This window comes from Vipera ursinii, assembly GCF_947247035.1.
Source record: "Vipera ursinii genome assembly, chromosome: Z".
NCBI classification, from domain to species: Eukaryota; Metazoa; Chordata; class Lepidosauria; order Squamata; family Viperidae; genus Vipera; species Vipera ursinii.
In genome coordinates, this window is record NC_139517.1 from 55,067,176 (window position 1) to 55,094,180 (window position 27,005).

Consider the following 27,005-nt stretch of genomic DNA (forward strand, 5'->3'; position numbering starts at 1 on the left):
CCGTACGTAGAGCATCTCGGTCCAGATAGGGGCGCAACTGGCGCACCAGGCGAACCTGGACAAAAGCCCCCCTGGCCACAACTCCTATATGATCTTCAAAACTGAGTTGTGTATCGAGGAGGATGCCTAAGTTGCACGCCCTATCAACGGGAGGTAACACCTCTCCTCCCATAACCAAAGATGGAACCTCTTGGACTAAACGAGATGCTGGTATGTACAGCCACTCAGTCTTGGCTGGGTTGAACTGGAGCCTGTTCTTCCCCATCCAGATTCATACCGCTTCCATGCAGCGGGACATCACATCGAGGGCATCACTGGGTTGGTTCAGGGTAGAGATCAAAAGCTGGGTATCATCAGCATATTGATGATACCTCACCCTGAAACCACGGATGATCTCACCCAGTGGCTTCATATAGATGTTGAACAAGAGGGGAGAGAGGACCAACCCCGGGGCACCCCACAACTAAGGGGCCTTGGGGTTGACCTCTGCCCTCCTGCCAACATTGTCTGCGAATGGCCCGAGAGGTAGGAGAACCACCGTAAAACGGTGCCTCCCACTCCCAACCCACCAAGACGTCGCAGCAAGATACCATGGTCGATGGTATCAAAAGCCGCTGAGAGATCTAATAGGACCAGGGCATAAATATCTGTTAAACTTAAAAAATGGAGAAGAACAAGTAAAAGAAACAATGATAATATGGACAAAGAGCTTTGGATATAATATAGAATTAGAAGACTGGCAAAGGTTATGGGAAAGAAATGTCAAATTAACTAAAGCAGTGGCATATAAAGAAAACTTATTTAAAATGTTTTACAGATGGCATATGACACCAGTGAGGTTAGCAAAAAATGTTTAAAAACTTCAAATAAGTGTTGGAAATGCAAATAAAGACCAGGTACTTATTACCATATACATGCCCTAAGCAAAACGACTTTGGTTAAAAATACATTTCTGCTTGGAGAAAATAACTAAAAAACAAATAGACTTTAAGCCAGAATTATTTTTGTTAGGAATAATAAATTATGAGAAAGATTGTATATATTTAATTTTACACGTACTATCTGCAGCAAGAATTGTATTTGTCCAACAGTGGAAACATTAAAATTTACTAACTGAAGAAGAATTAAGAAAATTTTAGAGTTTAAAGAAATGGATAGATTGATTTTAAAGATAAAAGAAAAAGAAGATTCAGTGTATTTTAGATAATTTCTTTCAATGACTAGAAAAATGAGTTAGAAAGGAATGTGATATGTAACTTTGAATATATATTATCTTTGATCGCTGATAGTGGACTTAAATCTGGCTCACCTCTGTCTTAATCCGGTCCCTTGTCCACTTTGTCATGGTGGCTGTCCCCTTCCATGACTATAATAATTTGGAAATTTTAGCACTACAAATTATATGACTAATAAGTTTGCTTTCATAGCAATGTAGATCACGTAAGTAAAATTATTCTACAATATTTGCAATGCTACCAAGGAAGATATTAAAATTAACACTAATTTTAAAAACATTTTAAAAGTTTACAATATTAAAATTTTAACAGAGGTTATAAGATTTCTAAACAGTCTTCATTAAATGAGAAAATGAATATAATTTACTAAGCAGCAAACATAAATTTTCCAATTTATATATGGCAATCAACATACACTTATATGCATACAAACTCACATCAAGAGAGTTAATTTCTTCCAAGCTTAGTACTTCTCTAATTGGATTGCTTTTCTGTTGCCGGATATAATCTGCTATTGCTGTCACTGATCTTTGACCTCGATACTCTCTCTTCATCATCATTCCATTCCGGAACAACTTCAAGGTTGGGTATTTACTTATCCTATACCTTTGAGCTATGTCAGCTGAAAAACAATTACAAAGTATTTGAAAACATGTATATTCAAATGTTATGTAGTTTTCATTTCTTTACATTTATATTTAATTTAAAAGGAATCAAAATTACATTTCTCATCTTTTAAGAAAGATAATGGCAGAAGTATTTAAAGTTTGTTCCTTTAACCCCATTTATTTACAAACAATGAGTGTTAAAACCTCAATTATTTTTTGTACAGTGCATACTTTTCCTTCATGGTCACTTCAAAACTCATTCATTCCTATTTTTTAATTGTTTGCTTGAACTATAAACAAAATAATGATTAATAAAATGCATAGTCAAAGCATACGTCCAAGCACTGATCCCAATAACAAAATAATAATGTGCTTTTTGCCAATTACAGACAGAGAAGACTTGTCAGGAGTCCTTGGTGTTTTCTAAGCTTAACATTTTATTGCAGACATTTCATTACCCAAACCAATCATCAGTGCTAGCCTTGTGTTCTAAAGTAGCACCCACAGAAGATATTACTTGGATTTCCTACTCATACATCAAGAATAGTTTGAGACAACCCCACTAAAGGTAGCTCGTCTTTTTTTAAAAAAAATCCCATTTATCTTCCTCTTATAAGACCACTGATAAGGCATTAAGAAAGAGTTAAAGGTTTTACTTATTTTACAAAGCATTATGATAAAGTTCATTGGATAAAGAACTCCTTTAGAGCAGTATATTCCAATCATTTTTTCTCTTGTAACCACTTTCTGATCTTATTCTTCCCGTGTGGCCCTGTCAAGGTCCCATTATCAAATACAAATAAGGGACAGTAACTGGTGTTTTTTCTAGTGTCAACAAAATAGTATTTGTAGTATAATATAGTAATAGTCCTAAACATACAACTGGTTGCTTAACTACCATTTGAAATTACAATGGCCTTGGAAATGGATCTTTATGGCCCATAAGGCACTTCCAGCTTCAGAGCCCATAAGGCATTTCTAGGGTTTTGCCTATTACTGCAGTTATGTGATTGTTATCTAGGTGCTTGGCAACTTGTTCACACTTATTGCAAGTTTCCAGTTGCCAAGCACCCTGCACTCATATAATTGCCATTTGCAGTTTTCGCTGCCAACTTTCCCACAAAATCCATGGAGAAGCAGGCAGGAAAAGTTGCAAGCTACTGCCATCTTCTGTCAGGGAAACTCAGCTCCAGAATAACAGAGTTGGAAGAAACCTTGGAGGTCTTCTACTCCAGGGGTCCCCAATCCCTGGTCTGCGGACCAGCACCGGGCCATGGCATGCCAGAAACCGGGCTGCGCAAATAAGCAAAGCCCCATCCGCAGTATATAGGTACAGTACATGAAACCACGCCCCCTCCGGTCCACAGAAAAACCTCACTCCACAGAACCGGTCTCTGGTGCTCAAAAGGTTGGGGACCTCGGTTCTAGTCCAACACCCTGCTCAAACAGGAGAACCTGTAACATTCTGGACAAATGGCTGTCCAATCTCTTCTCACTATTAGGAAATTTCTCCTTAGTTCTAGGTTGCTTCTCTCCTTGATTATTTTCATCCACTGTTTCTTGTCCTGCCTTCTGGTACTTTGAAAAATAAGTTGACCCCCCCTCTTCTTTGTGGTATCCTGTCACCCCTGGTCCTTCTTTTCACTAGATATACCCAATTCCTGCAACCATTCTTCATATGTTTTAGCCTCCAGCCCCCTAATCATCTTTGTTGCTCTTCTCTGTACTTTTTCCAGAGTCTCAACATCTTTTTATATTTGAGTGACCAAAACTGGATGTAACAGATTCACCAGCAGACACAAAATTTAGCTGAACAATTCTCTTTTCCACAGCCTCCACAGTATCTGCAGGACAAAATCGCTCAGATCCGGACTGGTTTGGACTCTGACGGGGCGGAATCCGACGGAGTGGAGGGAAGATCTTGGTCATACCATTTGGGGTGAGTTTGACTCTGTGACTTTGGATGATGTAGACGGGATTATGCGTAGGCTAAGTACTGCAACTTGTTTATTGGACCCATGTCCCTTCTGGCTAGTTTCGGCCGCCGGGGAGGTGACAGGGGGCTGGCTCCAGGCAGTTGTCAATGCTTCTTTGATGGAGGGTGTCTTCCCCTCCGCTTTAAAAGAGGTGGTGGTAAGGCCTCTCCTCAAGAAGCCTGCTCTGGACCCGGCCTCGTTGTATAACTATCGTCCTGTAGCGAAGGTTGTTGAGAGTGTTGTGGCGTGTCAGCTTCCGCAATTCCTGAATGAAGCGGACTATCTGGACCCATACCAGTCCAGTTTCAGACCCGGTTACAGCACGGAAACGGCATTAGTCGCACTGGTAGATGATCTATGGCGGGCCTGGGACAGGGGTTGCTTCTCTGTCCTGGTCCTACTTGACCTCTCAGCGGCTTTTGATACCATCGACCATGGTATCCTGCTGTGACAGCTTGAGGGGTTGGGAATGGGAGGCACTGTTTTACGGTGGTTCTCCTACCTCTCTGGCCGTTCGCAGTTTGTAGTGGCAGGGGGGCAGAGATCTAACCCGAGGCCTCTTTCTTGTGGGGTTCCTCAGGGGTCGGTTCTCTCCCCCCTCCTGTTCAACATTTATATGAAGCCGCTGGGTGAGATCATCCGTGGCTTTGGGGTGAGGTATCACCAATATGCTGATGATACCCAGTTGTTTATCTCCACCCCGAGCCAACCCAGTGATGTCCTTGATGTGATGTCCCAGTGCCTGGAGGCAGTGCGAGTCTGGATGGGAAGGAACAGGCTCAGGCTGAACCCCTCCAAAACCGAGTGGCTGTGGATATTGGCATCTCGTACTGTCCAGCAGGTTCCATCTCTTCTTATGGGGGAGGAGTTATTGCCCCCCTCAGAAAGGGCCCACAACTTGGGTGTCATCCTGGATTCACGGCTTAATTTGGAAAACCATCTGGCTGCCGTGACCAGGGGGACTTTTGCACAGGTTCGCCTGATACACCAGTTGTGCCTTTTTGGACCGAGATGCCCTATGCATGGTCACCCACGCCCTTGTCACTTCCTGCCTGGATTACTGCAATGCTCTCTACATGGGGCTGTCCTTGAAGTGCACCCGGAGGCTTCAACTGAGGCAAAATGCGGCCCTGTGGGTACTTATGGGAGTATTTCGATACTCCCATGTTACACCACTCCTGTACGAGCTGCATTGGCTTCCGGTTGCCCTCCGGGTGCGATTCAAGGTGCTGGTAATTACCTTTAAAGCCCTACATGGCTTAGGCCCGGGGTACTTGCGAGACCACCTGCTGCCATTGTCAACCTCCCATCGCCCAGGTCGCTCCCACAGTCGGCCTCCTCAGGGTTCTGTCGGCCAGGCAATGCCGGCTGGCGACCCCCAGGGGGAGAGCCTTCTCTGTGAGTGCGCCGTGCCTCTGGAATGAACTGCCTCTGGAGCTGCAGACGGCCCCCCACCTTTGATCCTTCCGCCGTGACCTGAAGACATGGCTGTTCCAACAAGCGGGCCTGGACTGATCATGGTTTTTAAATTTGGTTTTTATCAGCTTAAATTGTCCTTTACTTCTCTATTTTGTTTAATTCTTTTTTAATCTTTGTATTCTATGTTTTTTTTAATTTTTTATTGTTTTGAGCTGCCCTGAGTCCTTAGGGAGAAGGGCGGCATATAAATTTAATAAACAAACAAACAAACAAACAACTAAATGTTTTGTTTCTGTGATCCCTTGTATCCTTCAAATCAGAATTCTGCCAAACCCTATCTTTTCTATTTGCTATATATGACTTTTTATTTTAAATAACACACGTACACACAAAAATACACACACCCATATGCAATATCCAGGAGAAAATTTAGAATCCACTTTAGAACCCCAACTTGTGTATGTTCCCTTTATAAAAGAACATTCATTGCTAACTCAGTTACAAAAATATTCAGATGCTAGAAATTCTCAGGCACGATGAAAATAATAAACACCAACAACCTAAGTAAAAGTATTAACCACACGATGCAAATTGGGCTACTTAGAATTAACAATTGACCCTGGGAACTCACTTTTTTTAACAGTAGCTAAACTAAAATAATAATTTTGGATACCATATTTTAGAATCTTTTTTTAAATCAAAGGATATACTCTAGCACTGATGATGTTACCTAGTTAGGGTAATGAAATATCTGCAAGAAAAGAAGCAAACTCAGAGAGTATCAAGGACCCCTCAAAGGATATACTATATAGGGGTTGTTTTACTTTGTCCTTCACCCTCCTTATTCCACATTCTAAAACAATGGATATATTAAGGCAATCAGTAAGGTTAATTTTATTAATTACATTGGCACATACTGAATTATTTCAAAACTTATTTAACAAAACTTATCAAACAAAATAATCTGCATTAAGACTGTTGTATTGTCTCTGTTTTGCTGCTGATATTGATGTTATTAGGTGGTGCAGTGGCTCAGCAATTAAGACGCTGGGCTTGTTGGTTGAAAAGCTGGCAGCCCAGGTTCAAGACGAAGGGGTGAGCTACCGTCCATGCATTGGTTCCTGTCAACCTAGCAGCTTGAAAGCATGCAAATGTGAGTAGACAAATAGGTATCACTTTGGTGGGAACGTAACAGCTCTTGTGATGTCATGAATTGGAAATATCTTTGGACAGTGCTGGCTCAATGGCCTTGAAACAGAGATGAACACTGTCCCCTATAGTCGGCAACGACTGGCAGAGTAAAATCTGCAGAGAATTCTTTTCTTGATCTTATCAATAAACCAATTTCTGTTTCCTTGAAACTGTGTTTTGGTCTCCATTTCAAATATATATTCAAGAAATTCTCCAATATAAAAAAATTGTATGCTTTCTACAAAATCAAGCTAATTGAGGAAAGAGTTATGAATTGTCACATTACTACAGATATCATTCTTGGTGACAACTAAGCCTCTGGCTTCATACAATTTAAATTTTTCTTTTTAAAGTGGTTATGGTACACCGCTTAACAAACTATCAAACTTTGCTGATCTATTTATCCAGAGCAAAAGAAATTTGAGAGAAAATTGGAGCAATATGTTTTATAGATGATACATACCTCTGTCAAAGATTGCAAAGTATGACAATGTATAAAACGATAAATGTTGGAAATGACACAACAAAGAAGAAACATTTTATCATATAGTAGTTATACAATAGTTAAAAGTACTGGAACAAAAATTATCAAAACATCCCAAAAAAATCTAAAAATATAATATGAATTAAAACCACAAATATTTTATTAGGTATGATATACCTATTTTATTAGGTATAATAATTGATTATTACACCTAATATAATAACTGATTATTAAAATATATATTGACAGTAGCGAGAATTAATCTGGCACAACAGAAGGCAACCCTTGCTACCAATACAAAATTGAGATGGTAAAATTGGAAAAATATCCGACAATGGAAAACCTAACTGGAATGATTCCCTTTTATACAATATATTAGATGGTAAAGTACCTAAGATACTTAGAAAAAGAGAAAGTACTTAAAAATAATTAAAATTATCCAAATAGAAATGAGCAGCCATCACAGATGCTGAAAACATAATACAAAAATATGCTATTAGCAATTAGCAGTTATGAGTGGGAGTGGAGGGAAAGAAAGGAAAAAAACAACAAATGACTTATTACAGTTTTTTCTGTAATGCTCTATTTTTTACTTTTTATTTTTCAAAAAATATATAATATTTTTACTTAAATCTTTGCTCTAGTGTAAAGTTTGTTTTATGTATGTATATGTATTACTGTCAGACTTGTCCCAACTTTGGCATTTAGGAAAAAAAGACCCTTAACTCCATACTGTTGAAGTGAAAGGTTCTTTTACTAAAGTTAAACAGCTGTAGCAGACATGTCAAACAAAAGGTCCGCAGAGCTGCCCTGAAGACACTGATGGACCGGCCCTTGCCACCCCGGCGCACTCACTGGGCTGGGTGCCCCCTCCAGGGTGTGCACAGGATGTGGCGAGCATGCAGAGACCGACAGTATCTGGCAGCAGCTGAAGCCCAACCCCTCGGCCAGCATGCTCTAGAGCTCTGCAGCCCGCTGTGATCACAGGGCCAGCTGTCCAAGCAGCAGACACGGTGACAACACTGGCAGCAGGCAGAGGCAGAGGTGCAGCAGGGATGGGAGGCAAATGATCTGTCAGGACTCACTTCAACTAATTACCCAAGAAAGCAGAACTCTTGAAAGAGGCATTGTCTCAAAAAGAACTTTTATTACGGACTAGTGACTGGTTTTTAACAGATTGGTGATAGGGAGGGCAATCTGAGCAAATGATGAAATAAATTGTTTATAGAAATTGGCAAACCCCAGAAAACTTTGTGGAGTTGTTTCCTGGTTCTTGGGGTAGCCCAATGCAGCACTGCTTTCACCTTTCCTGGATCTATCCCTATTCCCTCATGGGATATGCGATACCCCAGGTAATCAATATGCTCTTTGTGGAATTCACACTTAGATAACTTGGCGAACAACTTTGCAGAACATTTTTTTTTCAAAACAGTTCTGACCAATTTAATGAGTTCACCTTTCATTTCAGTGTAGATGAGGATATCATCGAACCCCCTTCTGTTAGGACCCACTTCAATTAATCACTGAAGAAAGCAGAACTCTTGAAAGAGGCATTGTCTCAAAAGGAACCTTTATTACGGACTAGTGACAGTAGGGAGTGTAAGGCGAGATCTGAAGAAAAGCCCATGTGAATGATACAATTAAAGCAAGCAATATGCCCCCTCCCACCAAACTCATAATATCCATTTGAACTCCAGCCAATCCACAGGTGGCTTGACGGACGGCTGACTGGTACAGTAGACACTATCTCAAGGTCTTCTCCAGCTTTCATTTCCTTGCAACTGTCTGCTAGATAAGGAGATGCATTCCATACTCAAAGGGAGGAGGCCAGACAAAGAAAGAGGAAAGCGAAAGTTACCAACGTAATCCCCCATGAACCCCCTTTCCCCAACAGAATGGCAGGCCCCAAAAGAATAGAAGAAAAAGAGAGTAGGCAAGGGGTTTTGGGGTCTGACAGATCCATCCTGCTGTTCATGTCTCCTCTGTCCCACCTTCTGTCTTTGCGGCTGCTGCAGTTGGGACACGATAGGCGGCTGCATGGTCACATGGTGCATCTGGTAGGCCAGATCACATACCTCCCCCTGCACTTCTGCCTCCACCTACTGGTGCTGCCACTGCACCTGCTGCTTAGAAGGCCGGAGGCAGAGATGCAGGAGGAAGGCACATGATCTGGCCTGCCAGATGCACCAGGCAACCACCTGCCCCATCTCAGCCATGGCGGCCTTAAAGACAGAAGATGGCATGGAGCAGGTACATCCAGTGGGCTAGATCACCTGCCTCCCATCCCCCTGCACCTCTGCCTCTGCCTGCTGCCACCGCCACACCTACTGCTTGGCTGGCTGGCCTGGTGGTTGCAGTGAGCTGCAGAGTCCTAAGTGTGCCAGCCAAAGGGCCAGTGGACTGTGGCTGCTGCCGGACAGAGTTGGCCCCTGCATTCTCTGCTAAGGCGAGGCAAGGCAGGTGGTGGGGCGGGGGTGGCACCATGCCATGGCCTCTGCGTACGTGACCCTGCCGTTCAACCTTATCCTCCAGTGAGCACCACAGGAGCTCAATAGCTGGCCTGAGTGCCTGTCACCCAAGGCCCCAGGCAGCCCACACTGCCATCTGCAGAGCCCGAGGTTAGTGAGGCTCCTCCAATGGATCAGGCCCTGGTGCCCTATCTGGTCCCAACCCCCTGCACTGGAGACCCCAGGCCCCCTGACATGAGCAATGTTGGGCTGGTTATGTCCATCCTAGCCATACCCATTCAGATGGCACGACCACCACGGCCATGTCCCCCTGCGGGCAACCACAATGCTGATGCGGCCCTCAATGAAATCGAGTCTGACACCCCTGGGCTATAGCAAAAGTAAAGCTAGATCTGAGTATCCCTATGCAAAGTTTGCACTTTTTCCTTTCCCTAGTACTCCCCCCTTGGCCATCAGTGTCCAATATTATTCCTTTTTGATGTTTTGAGAACTGCTTTGAGGTTTGGCATCTCCTGATGTAGTTTCACATTTTGTTCCCAGGCCATGCATCCTTGGCGGCTGACTTATTCCAGTTTGACACTCTGGTTCTTGTCAGCTTGTCTCCCTACCTCCTTTTGTCTTTTCCATTCCCATGCCAGATTCCTACTTCTCCAAATTCCCTCCCCCTCCCTTGCAGTTTAAGGCAGGATGCCAGTGAGGAAGCTGAAGATGGCAGTGACATTCTGCCCACTTTGAAAATACTTTAGTCCTGTAGAGAACAAGAGAAAAGAAAAATAATTAGAGTGAAAGTGAACCTAGTTACAATTCAATGGAGTTTATCTGGGTACTTGTCATGGAATTTTCAGAGAGATTTAGGGTCTCGAACATGTTGGGTGTCTACCCATTCTTTCCAAGTGGAAAGTCCCTCCATGTTACTAGATACTGAACTTTTCCTCTATGCTTATGAGAATCCAAAATTTCTTTTACTTCAAAGTGATGTTCTCCTTCAATTAGGATGCAGTTGGTTGTGGTTTCATTGCAGGATGTAGGGGAGAGGTGATTGCTGGTTTCAATAGGTTGCAGTGGAAGACCGTGAACATGTCTAAGGGTTTTTGATAAGTCCAACTGAACTGCTACTGAAATGATGTTGTTAATTGGAAAAGGGCCAAAATATTTGGGCCTAGGTTTTTTTTTTACAGTTGCCTAGATGCAAATATTTGGTGGAGAGGTAGAAGTGTCATCCATATTAAAGGGGTTGTTTTGGCTTGGTTCATTTCTTGTCAACATGTTTTTTTTATAAGATTCCCTTGCTTCCTCTAACGCTTTGCAGACAACCGGCCAGATGCTTTGAAGTTCCACAATCCACTCTGCTAGTGATGTAGTTTGTGGTTTTTCCTGGGGAAATTTTTGTATGGCTACAATGTCCTGAGCCATAGTGACCTTGAAAGGAGTGAACTCGCTATTATGCATTGCGTTATTGTAAGCTACCTTGGAAAATTGGAGCAGGTTTGCCCAGTTGTCTTGGTTATAATTAAAGTAGCATTTCAGGTATTGTTCTAAGACTGCCTTCATGCATTCGCACAACCCCATTCATTTGTGGATGATGGAAGAAGCTAACTCCTGGAGTGGTGCCCAGCAATTTTAAAAACTCCTGCCAAAATTGTGAAGTGAATTAACTCTTCAGTTGAAAATGATCTCCTTCCAAGGAGCTTGGGGCTTTGACACTGGCTGAAAGAGTGCCTAGGGTTTTCCCTGGACATCTTTTAATCAAGCAGCAGATGGGGCAACTGGCCACATAGGGTTCAATGTCTTTTTTTCAAAGGCCACCAGAATTGGCATTTAACAATTTGGCGGGTCGAATCCCGAGTGCCGCGTAACAGAGTGAGCGCCTGTTACTCGTCCCAGCTTCTGCCAACCTAGCAGTTCGAAAGCACGTCAAAATGCAAGTAGAAAAATAGGGACCACTATGGTGGGAAGGTAACAGCGTTCCGTGCGCCTTTGGCATCTAGTCATGCCGGCCACATGACCACGGAGACGTCCTCGGACAAGCGCTGGCTCTTCGGCTTTGAAACGGAGATGAGCACCGGCCCCTAGAGTCGGAAACGACTAGTACACACATGCGGGGGAACCTTTACCTTTTTAGGTTTTTTTACAAAGCCAAAATGCCCTGCCATTTTTGAGTCATGACTTGGGGGGGGATTATGGTATGTTGGTTCTCTGGGACATATAATTTGGGCCCCACCCAGGCTAAATCATCTCACATGGTGCAATTGGCTTGGTGTTTGTCCTTTTCTACTATAATCTTCAGAGATGTGAGCAATTCGTCTGGCATTTGGGATTTTTCTTCTCTTGTGCTCTGGTGATGGCTGGGGCTGCCAAATGTTGGGAGGAAAATTTGCGAACCTCAGGAAACTCTGGTTGCTTTTGGATGCATGGGAATGGCCATTCCAGCACCCTCCATGAGGCCCTATTCTCATTTCAATGGGATCGGTGCAAATGTCATGGGGGGGCATCCTATTAAGCCATCCAATTGGCAAAATGCCATCAGCACCTTTAATTCTCTGAGCTGCAGCCCCTGTCTTTTCACTAAGCTAGCACTGACCAAGCACCAGATACAGCTCAATAGAGAAATTAGGGTCTTCCTATGCCCCAAAGAAGGCATCACAGGGCAACTTACCAATGGGTCATCGCTCTTGCACTTTTCCTTTTCCCCTGGCCCTCCCCCCTTGATTAGTATTCTTTTTTGATGTTTTGAGAACTGCTTTGAGGTTTGGCGCTTCTCAATGTAGTTTCACATTCTGTTCCCAAGTCATGTGTCCTTGGTAGCTGGCTTATTTCAGTTTGACACCCTGTGGTTCTTGTCAGCATGTCTCCCTCCCTGCTTTTGTTTTCCCTATTCCCACGCCGGATTCTTACTTCCCCAAATTCCTTCCTTCTTCTCTTGCAATTTATGGCAGGATGCCAGTGCAGCGAAAAAGCTGAAGATAGCAGGCCTGATAATTATTTTCTTTTTTGTTTCTGATTTATTGTTGTTTGCTTTACTCAATTAATCAAAAATAAAACTGGGAAGGGAGAAGGGAGAGAAAACAACACTGTTGAACGATTTCAGTCCATTTATTTTCAGTGGCATTGTGCAAGATGCAAGGGGGGGATAACCAGTTCTACATCTGGGAAATATTTTTTTACTAGCTGTCACTGGCATTGTCAGGGTAGGCATAGGCATAGCGATCAATGTGAGCCCACACTTGGTTTAGTAAGAAAGGCAACTTTTCAGAGTGTCTATCGAAGGTGGGTTTGATAGGTGGTGGCTCCAGGTGTTGTGGTGCCAGGTACACTGGTTGTTGAGCCACTTGCCAATCCTGGAGTCAAGGCAGTGCCACTCTCCAGAATCTCTCTTCTAGGCACCAGGCTCGCAGAGCGATACTGCTGCAGAGGACTTGGTCGGGATCAGGGACTTGATACTGTGGCTGATTGAGGAGTAGGTGAAATGGCATGGGCCCCAGCAACCAGACTGGGACTTCAGCAAGGGGGTGGAAGCGATGGATAAGCCCTCACCTTACTCCCCTTCAAGCACTCATACTGGCCTGTAGGAACTGCTTCTCTGACCTCCAGATGGTCAAATTTCTCCTTCAGCTGCTTGATTGAAGGACCGTGAACTGCAGTCTGGTACTTCCACTCAGGGGAGTTGTCCCATTCAGTCCATCCCTTCCCTTTCTTCTGCGCTGCGGAAGATGGACTCTGGAGTGGAATTAACAACAGCTCCTCTTCAGCAGGTTTAGGGGTGCTTCTGCATTGAGGGATCGGTTCTGATTGATAGAGGTCTGCCAGGACAGTGGTCCTCTCTTGAGGCATCAGTTTTCCTGACTGGATAATCTGATTCTTTGGCCAGGTCCCCATTATCAGACTCTGTTTGGTGGCCAGAGCAGCTGCTTGCGCTCTGATAGCCGAATCCCCGCTGTGACCAGTAGCGGATTCCTCTTTTTTCTCTATAGCGAGATCTTCACTGAGTCTTTGCTGTCCTCCCAAAGTGGTGGGTAGGCAGCCAGTGCTCAGCACCATAGGAAAATTAGCATTTTGAGTGAGACTTGGTTTAATGTCAAGGTTCCAATAGACAAGACCAAATAAATCAGAACTCCAAGGCTTGAGATTTCCTCAAAGAACGTGTTTTATTTGGTTATATAGTATTGGCACAAGTCTGAAATTCCCTTCAAAGAGAGACAATAATACAAAGTTGAACTTCCTACCACAATGCTATGCAATCAGGTACATTCCCCAATAGAAGAGTTTGGCGGGCTTTCTAACCAAATGCTCACACACACACATCTAACAGACAGAAAGGATCTTGGTTCCCAAGGGACAGTAAAATGTTTAAACTAGTAGAAATCTTCCACATCCCCTCCCATTCTAGTGGCAACCTAGAACGAGCAAAATGGCTGCAACCAAGTTCACTGTAGAGTTGACATGCACAGAATATGAGCAATAAACAGGGTGAATTAGAAATTCAACCAAATGAGGGCAAATATGATATTGTTGCCATTACCAAAACTTGGTGAGATGAAACCACAAATAGAACCTACAGCTAGAGGGATTTAAATTATTTAAAAGAAACAGACCAAATAAAAGAGGAGTTGCACTATATAAAAGAAATAACTACATCTCTACAGATATAGACCACAACAATGATGAAAACTGTCTTGAATGCATTTGGGTCAATATAAAAGGAGAAAAAAACAACATTGTCAACCAAACAGTGGAAATAGATGAAGTTTTTGCTAGTCAGTTAACTAAGATATATAGAAAGCACATCAAAGTAGTGATGGGGGACTTTAATTACCCTGCCATCAACTGGGAGACAAACTCCACACCAAGTGAAAGATCAAACAGGTTCCTGGCAAACCTAGCAGTCAACATTGTCTGCTGAAAAGTAAAGAAGGGAATTAAGAGATCAGTCATATTGGACTTAATTCTCACCAACAGAGACGAAATGATAGAAGATGTGAAGCTACAGGAACCTTGGGCGAGAGTGATCATGCAATATTGGAATTCAACAAAATGAAATTTCATGGTGATAAAAGTAAGGTTCTACATTTAGGCAAGAAAAAACAAATGCACAGGTACAGTATAGGTGGTACCTTGCTAAACTGTAGTAACTGTGAGAGGGATCTTGGAATCCTAGTGGACAATCACTTAAATATGAGTCAGCAGTGTGCGGCAGCTGCCAAAAAAGCCAACAGAGGGATAGCATCAAGATCACGTTAAATGTTAATACTACTGTATAATGGTTTGGTAAGGCCACACATGGAATACTGCATCCAGTTTTGGTCACCACAATGTAAAAAAGATGTTGAGACACTAGACAGAGTGCAGAGAAGAGCAACAAAGATGATCAGGGACTGGAGGCTAAAACATATAAAGAACGACTGCTGGAATTGAGTATGTCTAGTTTAATGAAAAGAAGAGCTAGGGGTAACATGATAGCAGTGTTCCAATATGTCAGGGGTTGCCACAAAGAAGAGGAAGTCAAGTTATTCTCCAAAGAACCTGAGGGCAGAACAAGAAGCAATGGATGGAAGCTAATCAAGAGGAAGAGGTGGAGCCAGCTGTCAAACGGAATGGCTGTGTTGAGACGCCGCTCCGAATGAGTGTACCGATATCACAGCCTTTTCTCTGTTCCCGGTGGGTTTTTTAAAAGCCCCACATCTCTCGGAGGGAGATCAGAAGCGGAGGCGCCCAGCTGAGCAGTTCAGGATGGCGGTCCGAGCTGCAGAAAGCAGGAAAGCCTAGGAGAGAGCCAGGCGAAGGAGACGGCCCATTATGGCAGCTGTGAAGAAATGACAGTTGTCAGAAATAGCGATGAGTCAGCAGGACAGCGATTCAACTAACCTGGCGGAGGTAACACTCAGCGAAATCTTGTAAGTGTTCCGGATTGCGAAATGTCTCTGGAGAATTTCAAAGAAGAGAAGAAAAGAAGAGAGGCCCCAGAGTGAAAGGGGAAATCACCTCCCCTGTCAGATAGCGGCGAAAAGAAGACAGGGGGAAAAAGAGATCTGACCTTAAAGCAACAGACTCACAGGCTGTAAGGACTGGTGACCAAGGGTGGTTTCTCTTTCTGGCTCTTGCAGTAAAGCCAAGAAGAAGTTTAACAAAAAACAAAATAAACTTGAAGAGTGACAGTGCGGACTGAGCTGAGAGAGTGGACATCTTGAATAAGAACTAACGACCAATTAGCATTAAATGAGGGAAGAGTGATACTCATAACTTAGGAACTGAACTATTAGTTTCAAAAGTTTGTAAAACAAAAGGGATAAGTGGTAATTGTCTTGAGAATTTTGACCAATAAGAATTAACTGAACATAACCTATTGTATGATTGAATTGGAGGAGACTAACTAGAAACAAAAAGTTGAATGCTCAAGGAGGATGAGAAAATTTATTTGTCTCCTTGTTGAATATAATAATATTTATAACTGAATTGACTAACTGAATATTGGTTATAATATTGAGGTAATTTAATGGTTATATTATTGTTACATGTTTCTATATAGAAAAATTAGGACTGTATGGAATATAAACACTTGAAATTGATTAATATTGATTATTGTGTTTTAGAAGCGTTAGCGTAATAGGTGTAATAGGCTTGATATTGTGTTAGCAACAAAACATAGCATTAAGATATAAGGCACTAGTTATTATAACTTTGGAAGACTAATAAATTCTCCAGGTGTGGTGGAGGGAAAGACAAAGATTGTGTATAAGTGGGAGGGTTGGTTGACGTCATTTAGAAAGATGACAAGCATCCCAAATCTAACAAGAGTTGGGACTGGAAGAAGGCAGAAGACCCAAGCCTCATCGGCGGAATTAAGCCCAGCAGGGCAAAGATCCATAGAAGAGATGATGCCACGGGAGAGAGCAGGCTCACTTAAAGACCTACAAGCAATATTACAATCCATGCAAGAGCTTATGCTGAGAAATCATGACAATTTAAAAAAAGAAATAGGTGAAATAAGGAATGATACTGGAGAACTTAAAGAGAAGATGGGATCAATGGATGGAAAATTTGAATGTTTCCAACAGCAAATATTGAAAAATGAACAGAAATTATTAGAAATGGAACACAGAATGAATAAGGAGGAAAGAAGAGTAGATGAAATGAATGAAAAACTTTTGCAAGCAAATAGTTAGAAAAATCCATCATACTGCTTGAAGCTGAGAAAGCAGACCATTATCTTCGTTTCCAAAATGTGAAAGAAGAGAAGGGGGCAGACCTCCCAGAAATGATGACGGACTTGCTAGCAAGGGCCCTAGGGACAGGGAAAGAAAAGATGGCAAATGAGATTGATGAGATATATAGAATTCACACAAATTACGCGAGAAGAAATAACTTACCCAAGGAGGTACACATCAGATTTGTGAAGAAGTCAATTAGGGATGAGATTTTGCACAGAACAAGGGACGACCCAATAGAATACAGAGGTAAACAACTAACTTTCCTCAAACAGGTCCCTAGGAGGGTAAGAGATCTGAGAAGGCCCTACCAACATATTACATCAAAATTAATAAGACAAAACATTAATTTTAGGTGGCTGATGCCAGAAGGGATTGTGGTGATCTGGCAAGAAAAAAGATATAGGTTAGATTCGATTGATAAAGCAGAAGAGTTTTTCCAGCAGCATCTAGGCAATGAAGATGAACTAGAAGAAAGAGAGTTAAGAGAAGAGAACAACACAGAGAGATATAATAGGAAGACACGGGAATTACAAGGTAAAGAATGGGAAATGGAGAGAAGAGAAAAAATGAGAATGAACTATGAGAATGATGACAAGAGTAGACATAAAGAACTCAAGGAAGATAGACCGACAAGGGCAACAAGATCAAAACAGAGGCAGTAATGTAGAAACATTAACAGTATTATCATTAAATGTAAATGGACTAAACTCCCCAGCTAAGAGAAATATAATTTTGAATAAGCTCAGTAAGAAAAACTTAGATATAACAATTCTACAAGAAACACATATAAAGACTCAAGATCAGGATTTATTAAACTACCCTAAGTTAGGAATAAAATTTGTATCGCTTTCACAGCAGAAGAAAGGAGGAATTGTGATATATGTTAAAGAAAGAATCCCAGCAAGACAAATCTATTGAGATGAGGAAGATAGAATACTGATTACTGAAATTTCCTTGAATAAAAAAAAGGTCACCCTGGTAGAAATTTACGCCCCCAATGAAAAACAAAGACAATTTTATAAGAAACTGCATAAGGTTATTGCTGATATGGAATATGAGAACATTTGTATAATTGGCTATTTTAATGCAATTATAGACAGAGAATTAGATTATAAGAGTGAGGAAGTAAGGAAACGAACCAGGAGAATATTACCCGGTACTTTTTTAAAAATGGTGGAAGAATTAAATATTTAAGATAGTTGGAGGGAGAGAAATTTGAATGAAAAGCAATTTACATACTATTCAGGGTGGCATCAATCGTGGTCCAGAATCGATATGGTCTGGATAATGAAATAATTAAATTCAGATATTGATGACATAATAATAGACATTAATACCTGGGCAGACCATAATCCCATTGTAATTAAATGGAAAGAACAGAAGATAACAACAAGGAGGTGGACTAAAAAAAAGGCAATTCTAAACCAAACAGAATTTAAGCATAAGATGGAGGAACAAATGCGGACATTCTTCCAGACAAATAAGAAAGAGGAGACTAGCACTCAAAATTTATGGGATATGGCCAAGGCAGTTATGAGAGGAACTGCAATTGCGTACATGGCCAATGAATATAAAAAGAAAAGGCAATATCGAAAAAGTTTAGAGGAAGAACACAAAAAATTAGAATTAGAACTACAAAAAAACCCACAACATAGAGATCTAAAACAACAGATTTAAATAAGCATAAATTGAAAATTATAGAATATTATAGAATATTATAGAAAAGGGAGAAATGGCACAAAAAATAAAAAGCATTAGAAAATTTTTTTTTGAACAGGCAAATAAACCCGGGAGATGGCTGGCCTATAGATTGAAAAAACAAAAAGATAATAGATGGATTAGTAAATTATGTAATCAAGCAGGGGAGATAGTATATCAAAATGAAGGGAAAAAATGGGGGACGCATGAATTCTATAAAAATCTTTATAAAGAGGATAAAATGATTACTGAGGAAAGAATATCACAATATTTTATGAAAGCAGACTTACTGAAGGTTTCGGAAGAATTTCAAAATATATTAAATAAAGATATAACAGTCCAGGAAATTATGGAAGCCATTAAAAAACAAAAAAGTATTAAAACACCTGGCCCTGATGGATTACCGTCCGAAATATATAAAAATCTCCAAGAACTTTTGGTCCCAACCCTACTGGATTTATTTAATGAGGTACTAAACATAGCAAAAACTCTGAACTCATGGAAAGAAGCAATCATCTCACTAATCCCTAAAGAAAACTCTGATTTGACTTGTATTAAAAATTATAGGCCCATTTCTTTACTAAACACGGATTACAAGATTTTCACGACTATAATGGCAGAAAGATGAAAAAAATATTTAGCTGAATTTATCCATACTGACCAAAATGGCTTCTTGCCTAAAAGACAAATTAGACATAATGTCAGGATCATACTAGACATCTTAGAATATTATGAATTACACAGCTAAAAACAAGTGGCATTAATTTTTGTTGATGCTCAGAAAGCATTTGATAATGTCAAATGGAATTTTATGTTGAATCAACTCAAACAGATGGATTTTGGAGAAAAATTTATAAATATGTTTAAAGCAATCTATTCCAAACAAGAGGCAAAAGTAATCATAAATGGAGAATTAACACAGCATTCAAATATAAAAAAGGTACAAGACAAGGCTGTCCACTATCTCCTTATTTATTCTCTCTTTAGAAGCACTCATAAGAATAATCCGAAAAGATAAGCTGATTAAAGGATTAGAAATTAGAAAAAAGATATTTAAATTACAGGCTTATGCGGACGATTTAGTTTTCGTTCTGGAAGACCCCTTAGAATCTGGAACAAGATTATTACAGGTGCTGGAAAATTATGGAGATGTTGCGGGATTGAAAACCAATAAAGAAAAAACTAAAATGTTAGTTAAAAATATGTCCAATTTACAAAAAACTGAGCTAGTAGAAAAATTAATATCCAGACGTCCATAAGAGTAAGGTACTTGGGGATCCAACCGTCAGCAAGATATATTACACTCAAAAGAGAAAATTATGGCAAGTTAATGGACCAAATTACAGTAGATCTAGATAGATGGAAAAAACATGCAGCTCTCCTTTATGGGGAGAATAGCGACAATCAAGATGAATATAGTTTCCAAATTACTCTTTTTATTCCAAGGTGTACCAATTAAATTAGGTAAGGATTTTTTTGAAAATTTAAACAGAATTACATCTAAATTTATCTGGCAAGGTAGAAAACCGAGAATCAAGTTAAAATTATTACAGGATGCAACGGAAAGAGGAGGGCTCAGCCTCCCGAATTGGGAAAAATATTATCAAGCAGCAATAGCGGTATGGATAAAGGATTCGATACACTTAAGGAACAGAAGACTACTAGCATTAGAAGGTCATGACATGCAAATTGGGTGGCATGCTATAATGTGGGATGGAAAATATAGGGCTCATCAGTACTTTCAGAATCATCATATTAGATGGGCAATATTAGATGTGTGGATAAAAATTAAAAAATTTAATTATATAGAAATCCCTAATTGGCTATCCATATTAGAGATTTTCATGCACCCCAAATTCATAAATTTAGGAAGTGTAATTACATATAAAGATCTCTTAGACAAAAAAGGAGACCTGAAAACAAGAAAAAGATTATACCTAATTTAATTGGTACACACTGGAATAAAAAGAGTAATTTGGGAAGAAAAAGATGGTATAGAGTTGGAATGGTGGGCATACTTACAAATACAGTCACGATACAGAAAAAGACAAAAAAGAACCAGAAATAAAATTAGAGCATACACAATTAGATAAAAATTTTCTAGGAACAGACAATCAAATGATATAAAAGATGTATCAATATTTATTATGACAGGATTTTTAGAAGAACAGGTAAAAGAAACAATGTTAACCTGGAGTAAAAATTTTGGTTATAGTATTGACCTAGATAATTGGCAATCACTATGGGATAGAAATAGGAGGTTAACGTTAGCCACCTCCTATAAAGAGAATCTGTACAAAATGTTTTATAGATGGCACCTTCCCCCTACAAGGTTAGCAAATATAGATAAAAAAATCTCACCAATGTGATGGAAATGCAGAAGGCTTCCAGGGACTTACTATCATATGTGGTGGGAATGTTCAAAAGTGCAAAAGTTTTGGCAGCGGATAAAAAATTGGTTGGAAGAAATATTACTACAAAAAATTGATTTAAAACCAGAAACCTTCTTATTAGGGATTATTAACGATAAACTCAGCAAAGCATCTTTCTACTTATTAGTGTATATTTTAACCGCAGTGAGATTGGCGTATGCCCAAAAATGGAAAAGAAAGGAAACACCCCCTGAAGAAGAAATAATAGATAAAATTTTATCCTGCGCTGAAATGGACAGGTTAACCCTAGAGATCAAAAATAAGAACGAAACAGAGTATTATGAAATTTGGCAAAATTTGTACAATTGGTTAGAGTTAAGGAGGATCGCTGAGATGAACATTGTTTGATTGGTTGATAATGTAAGGATTTCTTATTAGCATCTATATAATGGACATAACTGAAAGACATGTAAATATAACGCTGAGGACTGAATGACAGTTTACTAAAAAAAAACCTGACAGATGTTATATGTACAGTTTGTTATACTCGGTCCTGTTATAGACTGTATTTTAGGTTTTTGTTATTTCTTTCTGTAACATAAGATAATACTAATAGTAGTGTTGTAGTTAGGGAAGTTGAATCATGTCCACTTTTGTTTTTAAATGTATATTTAATAAAATTTTCTTTAAAAAAAAGTGCTAAGGCATAGAGTTCCAATCCTCCAAGAAATTGGAAGGGGAACTCCGATCCCACTGGACAAGGGTCCTGAGATGACTGACAACAACTCTGATGATGAACCCTTGGTAAGGGGACCCATCATAACTATTGCCAGGCCCATAGAACTGCTAATCCTAGGGATGGAGAAGAAGGTGGTCCTAAAGGCTTTACTGGACTCAGGCTGCACCAGATGTTTAATAAGCCCAACCCCTGGTGGGAAATCTAGAGATTCCTGTATGGAGACTAAAGAAACCCATTTTGTTTGGTCAATTAGACAGGTCGATTGTGTGTGGGGCATCTTGGCCACCCTTGCCATGATGCCCATAAAATTAACCATAGGGGACCACACTGAGACTTTGACTGTTATAGTGACCTCTGGCATGGAATGGCCCCTAATCCTAGGACTGGCATGGTTAAAAAAGTGGAACCCATAGCTGAACTGGTGGATGGGGGACTTGAGAAACCCCACTCACCCAATAGCCACTGCAGCCCCAAATTTGTACAACTGGTTAGAGATAAGGAGGATCGCTGAGATGACTATTGTTTGATTGGTTGATAATGTAAGGATTTCTTATCAGCACCTATATAAGGACACAACTGAAAGATATGTAAATATACTGCTCAAAAAATAAAGGGAACACAAAATAAGACATCCTACTATTAAATACAGTACATTGTGTTGTTTAAGTGTTCCCTTTATTTTTTTGAGCAGTATATAATGCTGATGACTGAAAGACAGTTTACTAAAAAATTTACAGATGTTATATGTACAGTTTGTTATACTCTGTCCTGTCATAGAATATATTTTAAGTTTTTGTTATTTCTTTTTGTAACATAAGGTAATACTAATAGTAGTGTTGTAGCTAGGGAAGTTGAATCATGTCCACTTTTGTTTTTAAATGTACATTTAATAAAATTTTCTAAAACAAACAAACAAAAAAAGAACTAAGAAGAAATTTCCTGACAGTTAGAACAATTAACCAGTGAAACAATTTACCTCCAGAAGTTGTGAATGCTCCAACCCTGGGAATTTTTAAGAAGTGATTGGACAACCATTTGTCTGAAATGGTATAGGGTTTCCTACCTGAGCAGGGGGTTGCACTGGAGATCTCCATTCCATTCCATTCCATTCGTCTAGTTTCCGAGGACAACAGGACTCTGAATTATACACATCTTGTCATACAACCAGGAACCTGCGGTATTTCACTTTTTGCATTTTTAATCTCCAATCTCTCTGACTCACCAGTTTAGGATATAAAAAGAGGGGTGAAACCCTGGAAGTTTAGCAGTGGTAGAGGGAAATTACTAAGTCATTAACCCAAAAGAGGTAGCTGAATTAGGGCAAGAAGACCCAGAGGGCATCTAGGAGAGAAAAATTCATTTTTCTTAGTTTTCTATCCTATGGATTCAGCCATCTGTTAAAATGATTATGACATCAATAACAGTTGTTGCAGACATCCTCAAAAAAAAGAGAGAGAAAAATAACCTCAGCAACCTTCTGCACTATTAATCATGGTACTTGACAATCTGAGAACTGGGACATTGCTTTGTAGTGGTTTCATTTATATCAGGGAATGTTGACTGTGTCACTCAAAGACTACTGATTAAATTGAGTATGATATCTGGGAATCCCTCAAGTCTACATTCTGTTCTCCATTTTGTTTATTTTAACATATATGAAATCACTTAAGACGGAGCTGCATTGTAGCCAAGTGGTGAACATACTCATCTCCTATTTGGAAGGTTGAAAGTTCAATCCTAGGTAGCAGCAGATATTTTTCTTTCAGGGCACAAAGAGAAAATATCTGCTGCGAACTCCACACAGGCATTGGAAAGGCCAACTGACCAGTAAATGCTCAATTCCATACAGTCGTCCTGATTCTACCCTGAATTAAGGATTACAGGGTCATAAAAAAGAAAAAAATATATGAAACTACTAAGTCAGATTTTCAGGAAATTTTAAACTGTTACTAATCTATTGATGGCACTAAAATGTATTTACAGGTAATCCTCAATTTACAACCTTAATTAAACATGGAATTACAGTTAAATGGGTCACCATGTGTGACCGTGCTGATTTTATGATGTTTTTGCAACAGTCATTAAGCAAATGCTTTGACCATTAAGCATATCTGTTTACTCCAATGGGTATTTTTGCTGGAACTGGAAATAAATTCCAGAAACTGGCAAAAAGTGCCAAAAGTTGCAATCATTTTACAATGGAAACCTGAAAATGGCTACGAATGCGAACTGATTGCCATCCAAAATACAATCATGGGGAGGGGGATGCAACCATCTGAAGGATCTCTGGGTGTGTCTGTTATAACTTTGAATGATTACTAAGTGACCGGTAGTTAAGCGAGGATTTTTTTTAAAATCCCATTTATATCCCACCCTTCTCCGAAGACTCAGGGCGGCTTACAATCTAAAGCACGATGTGCTTAGCAATTCCTGTATGTTTATCTAGATCAGGGGTCGGCAACCTGAAAAAGCAAAAGAGCCACTGGGAACCGGTTCCATCACAGATAAAAAAAGTGGGAGCCGCACGCGTGCATCCACGCACGCGCATGCGCATAAAACAAGTTTTTGCGCATGCGCAAAACATTGTTTTTTGTGCATGCGAACGCGTGGATACACACGCACGGTTCCACTTTTTTTACGTGGACGCACCTGCACGCCAGCGGCAACGGGTCTCCGTGGTGACGGGCGCTGGGTTGCGGCGCTGCCTTCACCCCGGGCGTCGCCGGAGCCACCCCCGGGACCTCCAAACCTTTGGAGTGGTGCGCGCGCACCTCCTCCCATTCGGAGAGGTGTGCGCGCACCGGGCGACTGAGAGCCGCATGCGGCTCCAGAGCCGCGGGTTGCCGACCCCTGATCTAGATCATTAGAGAATGGCAGATTTCTCCGAATGCTTTCCTTATAGGAAATAATTGGCTAGATGAGGGAAAACAAATTTAAACTGAATCAAAATAAGATGGAAATACTCCTAAAAGTGTATTATAATTTTAGGATTAAGGAAGATGCACTACATCAGGGCTTTTCAACCGGTGGTATGCGTACCACTGGTGGTATTTTGGCACCTGGCAGGTGGTATGCGACCATCCTAGAGAAGTGGTAGCGGGGGGGTGTGAGACAAATGAGCTGAAGTGGCAGCAGCACTGCACAAGCCTGAGGGAGAGACAGCTGGAGCAGCAGGGCTGTCGGGGCTCAGCAGAAGCCCTAGGATCAATGCCAGGTTCCTGCTGATTGGCATTTCTGAAAGCAGCATTTAGCTGGAGGTGCACAGAAAAGAAGGGGGAGAGAGGAAAGGATGTAAAAAGAGGAGGTTTTTTGTGGGAAAGAGCCAGTGAAGGGCTGTCACTGCCCCGGCTCTGGGCATGCGCTCCGCATTCCTGCTGACTGCTCAGAAAGAAAAAAGGAGACTTCAGCTGATGTCAGCTTGGTCAGACTCAGGGAATTGTTTTTCTCTTCCCCTGGGTCCGAATTCTACCAGCAGGTGGGTCCAAATGGACTGAATGCTGCCCTGTAGGGGTGGCCCCCAACGGGTGAATGTCTGAGGACTATGGCTAGGCAGCAGCCAGACCGCTAGTCCCAACAGAGCCCCTGGAACCAGCAGGAAGAAAGGCGGACCACACTTGCGTTCTGCCATTAGCAGCTTTTGGTTGAGGCAAGAGAACGGCAATTGAAAGAGCAAGCAGCTTGTCTGGGTGAGGATTTTCTTTTTACTCTCCCTATAAGCCAAGATCTTTAGTGGAAAGCACCTTCCCAGCCCTTGAAAGCGAAGCCCTTACTATCAGGGAGGGGGGGTGGAAGCGGCGGTTTAAGCTTTTTGGCTGAGTGAAAACTTTACTTAGTTACAAGGTATCTGTGGCAGAAGAGTTTGGGAAGCTTTTGTTTTGATAGAACTGGGTGTTCTTTTTTCTTTGTTGAAAGCCAGCACAACTTCTATTTTCCCTTTTCTTCCCTCTCTTTTTATTTTTATATTTTTAAAAACCTTTTAAATATTGAAAGTTATATATAAACTCTTCTCATCTCTCTCGGCAAAAAGGGTGGGAATGGACAGCTAGTGCCATCTACTGGCAAAATTTGAAAACTACATTCATCTTCTCTCAAGGGAGTTATCTATGCCTGAAACTTGGCTGTTTGCCCAGACATTCCTTTGAAGGCAGCCTGGAGACTTTGTTGCACAACAATAGACTCCCTGCCACCTCCTCCTCCTCCTCCTCCTCCTCCTTCTTCTTCTCTCCTCCTCCTCCTCCTCTTCCTTTCTGGTGTATTTCTACTGTTCTCAACAAGTGGAAAACTTTGGATTCCCTTGGATTACAAATATAGAGAAGCCTGGAATCCCTATCAGTGATTTTTGAATATAATCTTCTTGATTACTATTCTGACAATTTTACCTATTTTACTACATTTTTATTACCTACTTTTGCCATTTTTTTCTTTAAAATTTTAACTTTTGTCTTTGTTGTTTCTTATTTCTTCCTTTTTCTTCTTTTCTTCTTTTTCTTTTCTTATTTTTATGCTCTTTGGGGTAACCTCTCCCCTTTTTTGCCCCACTAATTTTTGCTCCCCTCCCTTTTTTGGGGGGGGATTTTCATATTTTTTGTTTTACTATTTTTACTATTTTTACTACTTTGATGGTTCTCCTCTCCTAACCATTAGGAGACTATTGGATTAAAAAAATTATCTATTGGGCAGAGACACCATACATCTTGAAGACAAAGATGAGTACTTCTAACCTATCCAAACTTTGAAAAAAAGGCTCCTTTCCCCTGCCTTCAACTTCTGCAAGCCCAGTCTACCACAAATCAATTACTACAATGTTACAACAAGAGAAGACTGATACCCAACAGAAGGGCACACAAGCAATTCTACAAGCAATCCAGTATGCGAACGCTGCCCAGTGTGTTACAGCATCTAAAAATCATTAAAAGTTGAAAAGTGATTTAGATAAAATGAACCAAAGAATTATTAATATAGACGCCCAAATGGAACAATTTAAAAAGACAACTGCAGAAAATCAACAAAGAATCCAAAACATGGAACACAAGTCAATGGAGGTGGATCAGAAACTGGAGGACCTGAAAGATGAAAACCAAAAATTGATGCAAATTAATGGAGAACTGGAAGATTCTTTGGCTGTTATAGAAATGGAGTGAGCATCATACTTTTTAAGATTTTGAAATATACAGGAAGATAAAGAAGAGGATCCTTTAGAACTGATGACAGAGTTGTTTGCAGACATACTCAGATTCGGGAAGTCACAAATGGCGGGAAAATGGACCAGGCATATCGTGTTAATTCCAACTATGCTGGAAGAAATAAGAAGTGCATGTCAGATTTTTAAAAAGAGCTGCAAGAGATGAGATCCTGAGAAAAATAAGAGATGAACCGCTGAAATACAAAGATAAAGAAATTGTGGTTCTCAAGCAAATCCCTAGAAGGATAAGAGAGGCTAGAAGTGACTACCACTTTTTAACTAAGAAACCTGTCGAAAAAGGAGTGAACTTCAAATGGCTGATTCCAGAAGGGATCTTAATCTACTGGGATACGAAAAGATACAGACTAGATACACCACTTAAAGCATTGGAGTTTTTTGATAGCCACAGAGCCTTTCTGGAGAGAGAT

At 40.6% G+C, this 27,005-nt stretch overlaps 1 protein-coding gene across 2 annotated transcripts in view; it reads right to left on the reverse strand.

Moving 5' to 3' along the window:
* ERP44 (endoplasmic reticulum protein 44) overlaps positions 1 to 27,005 on the reverse strand; it is a 151,386-nt gene that overhangs the window by 37,202 nt on the left and 87,179 nt on the right. For both annotated transcript variants that reach the window (XM_083377139.1, XM_083377140.1), the window contains exon 5: positions 1,673 to 1,857. In XM_083377139.1, the coding sequence (XP_083233265.1) occupies positions 1,673 to 1,857 (185 nt within the window). The remainder of the gene's footprint in view (positions 1 to 1,672; positions 1,858 to 27,005) is intronic.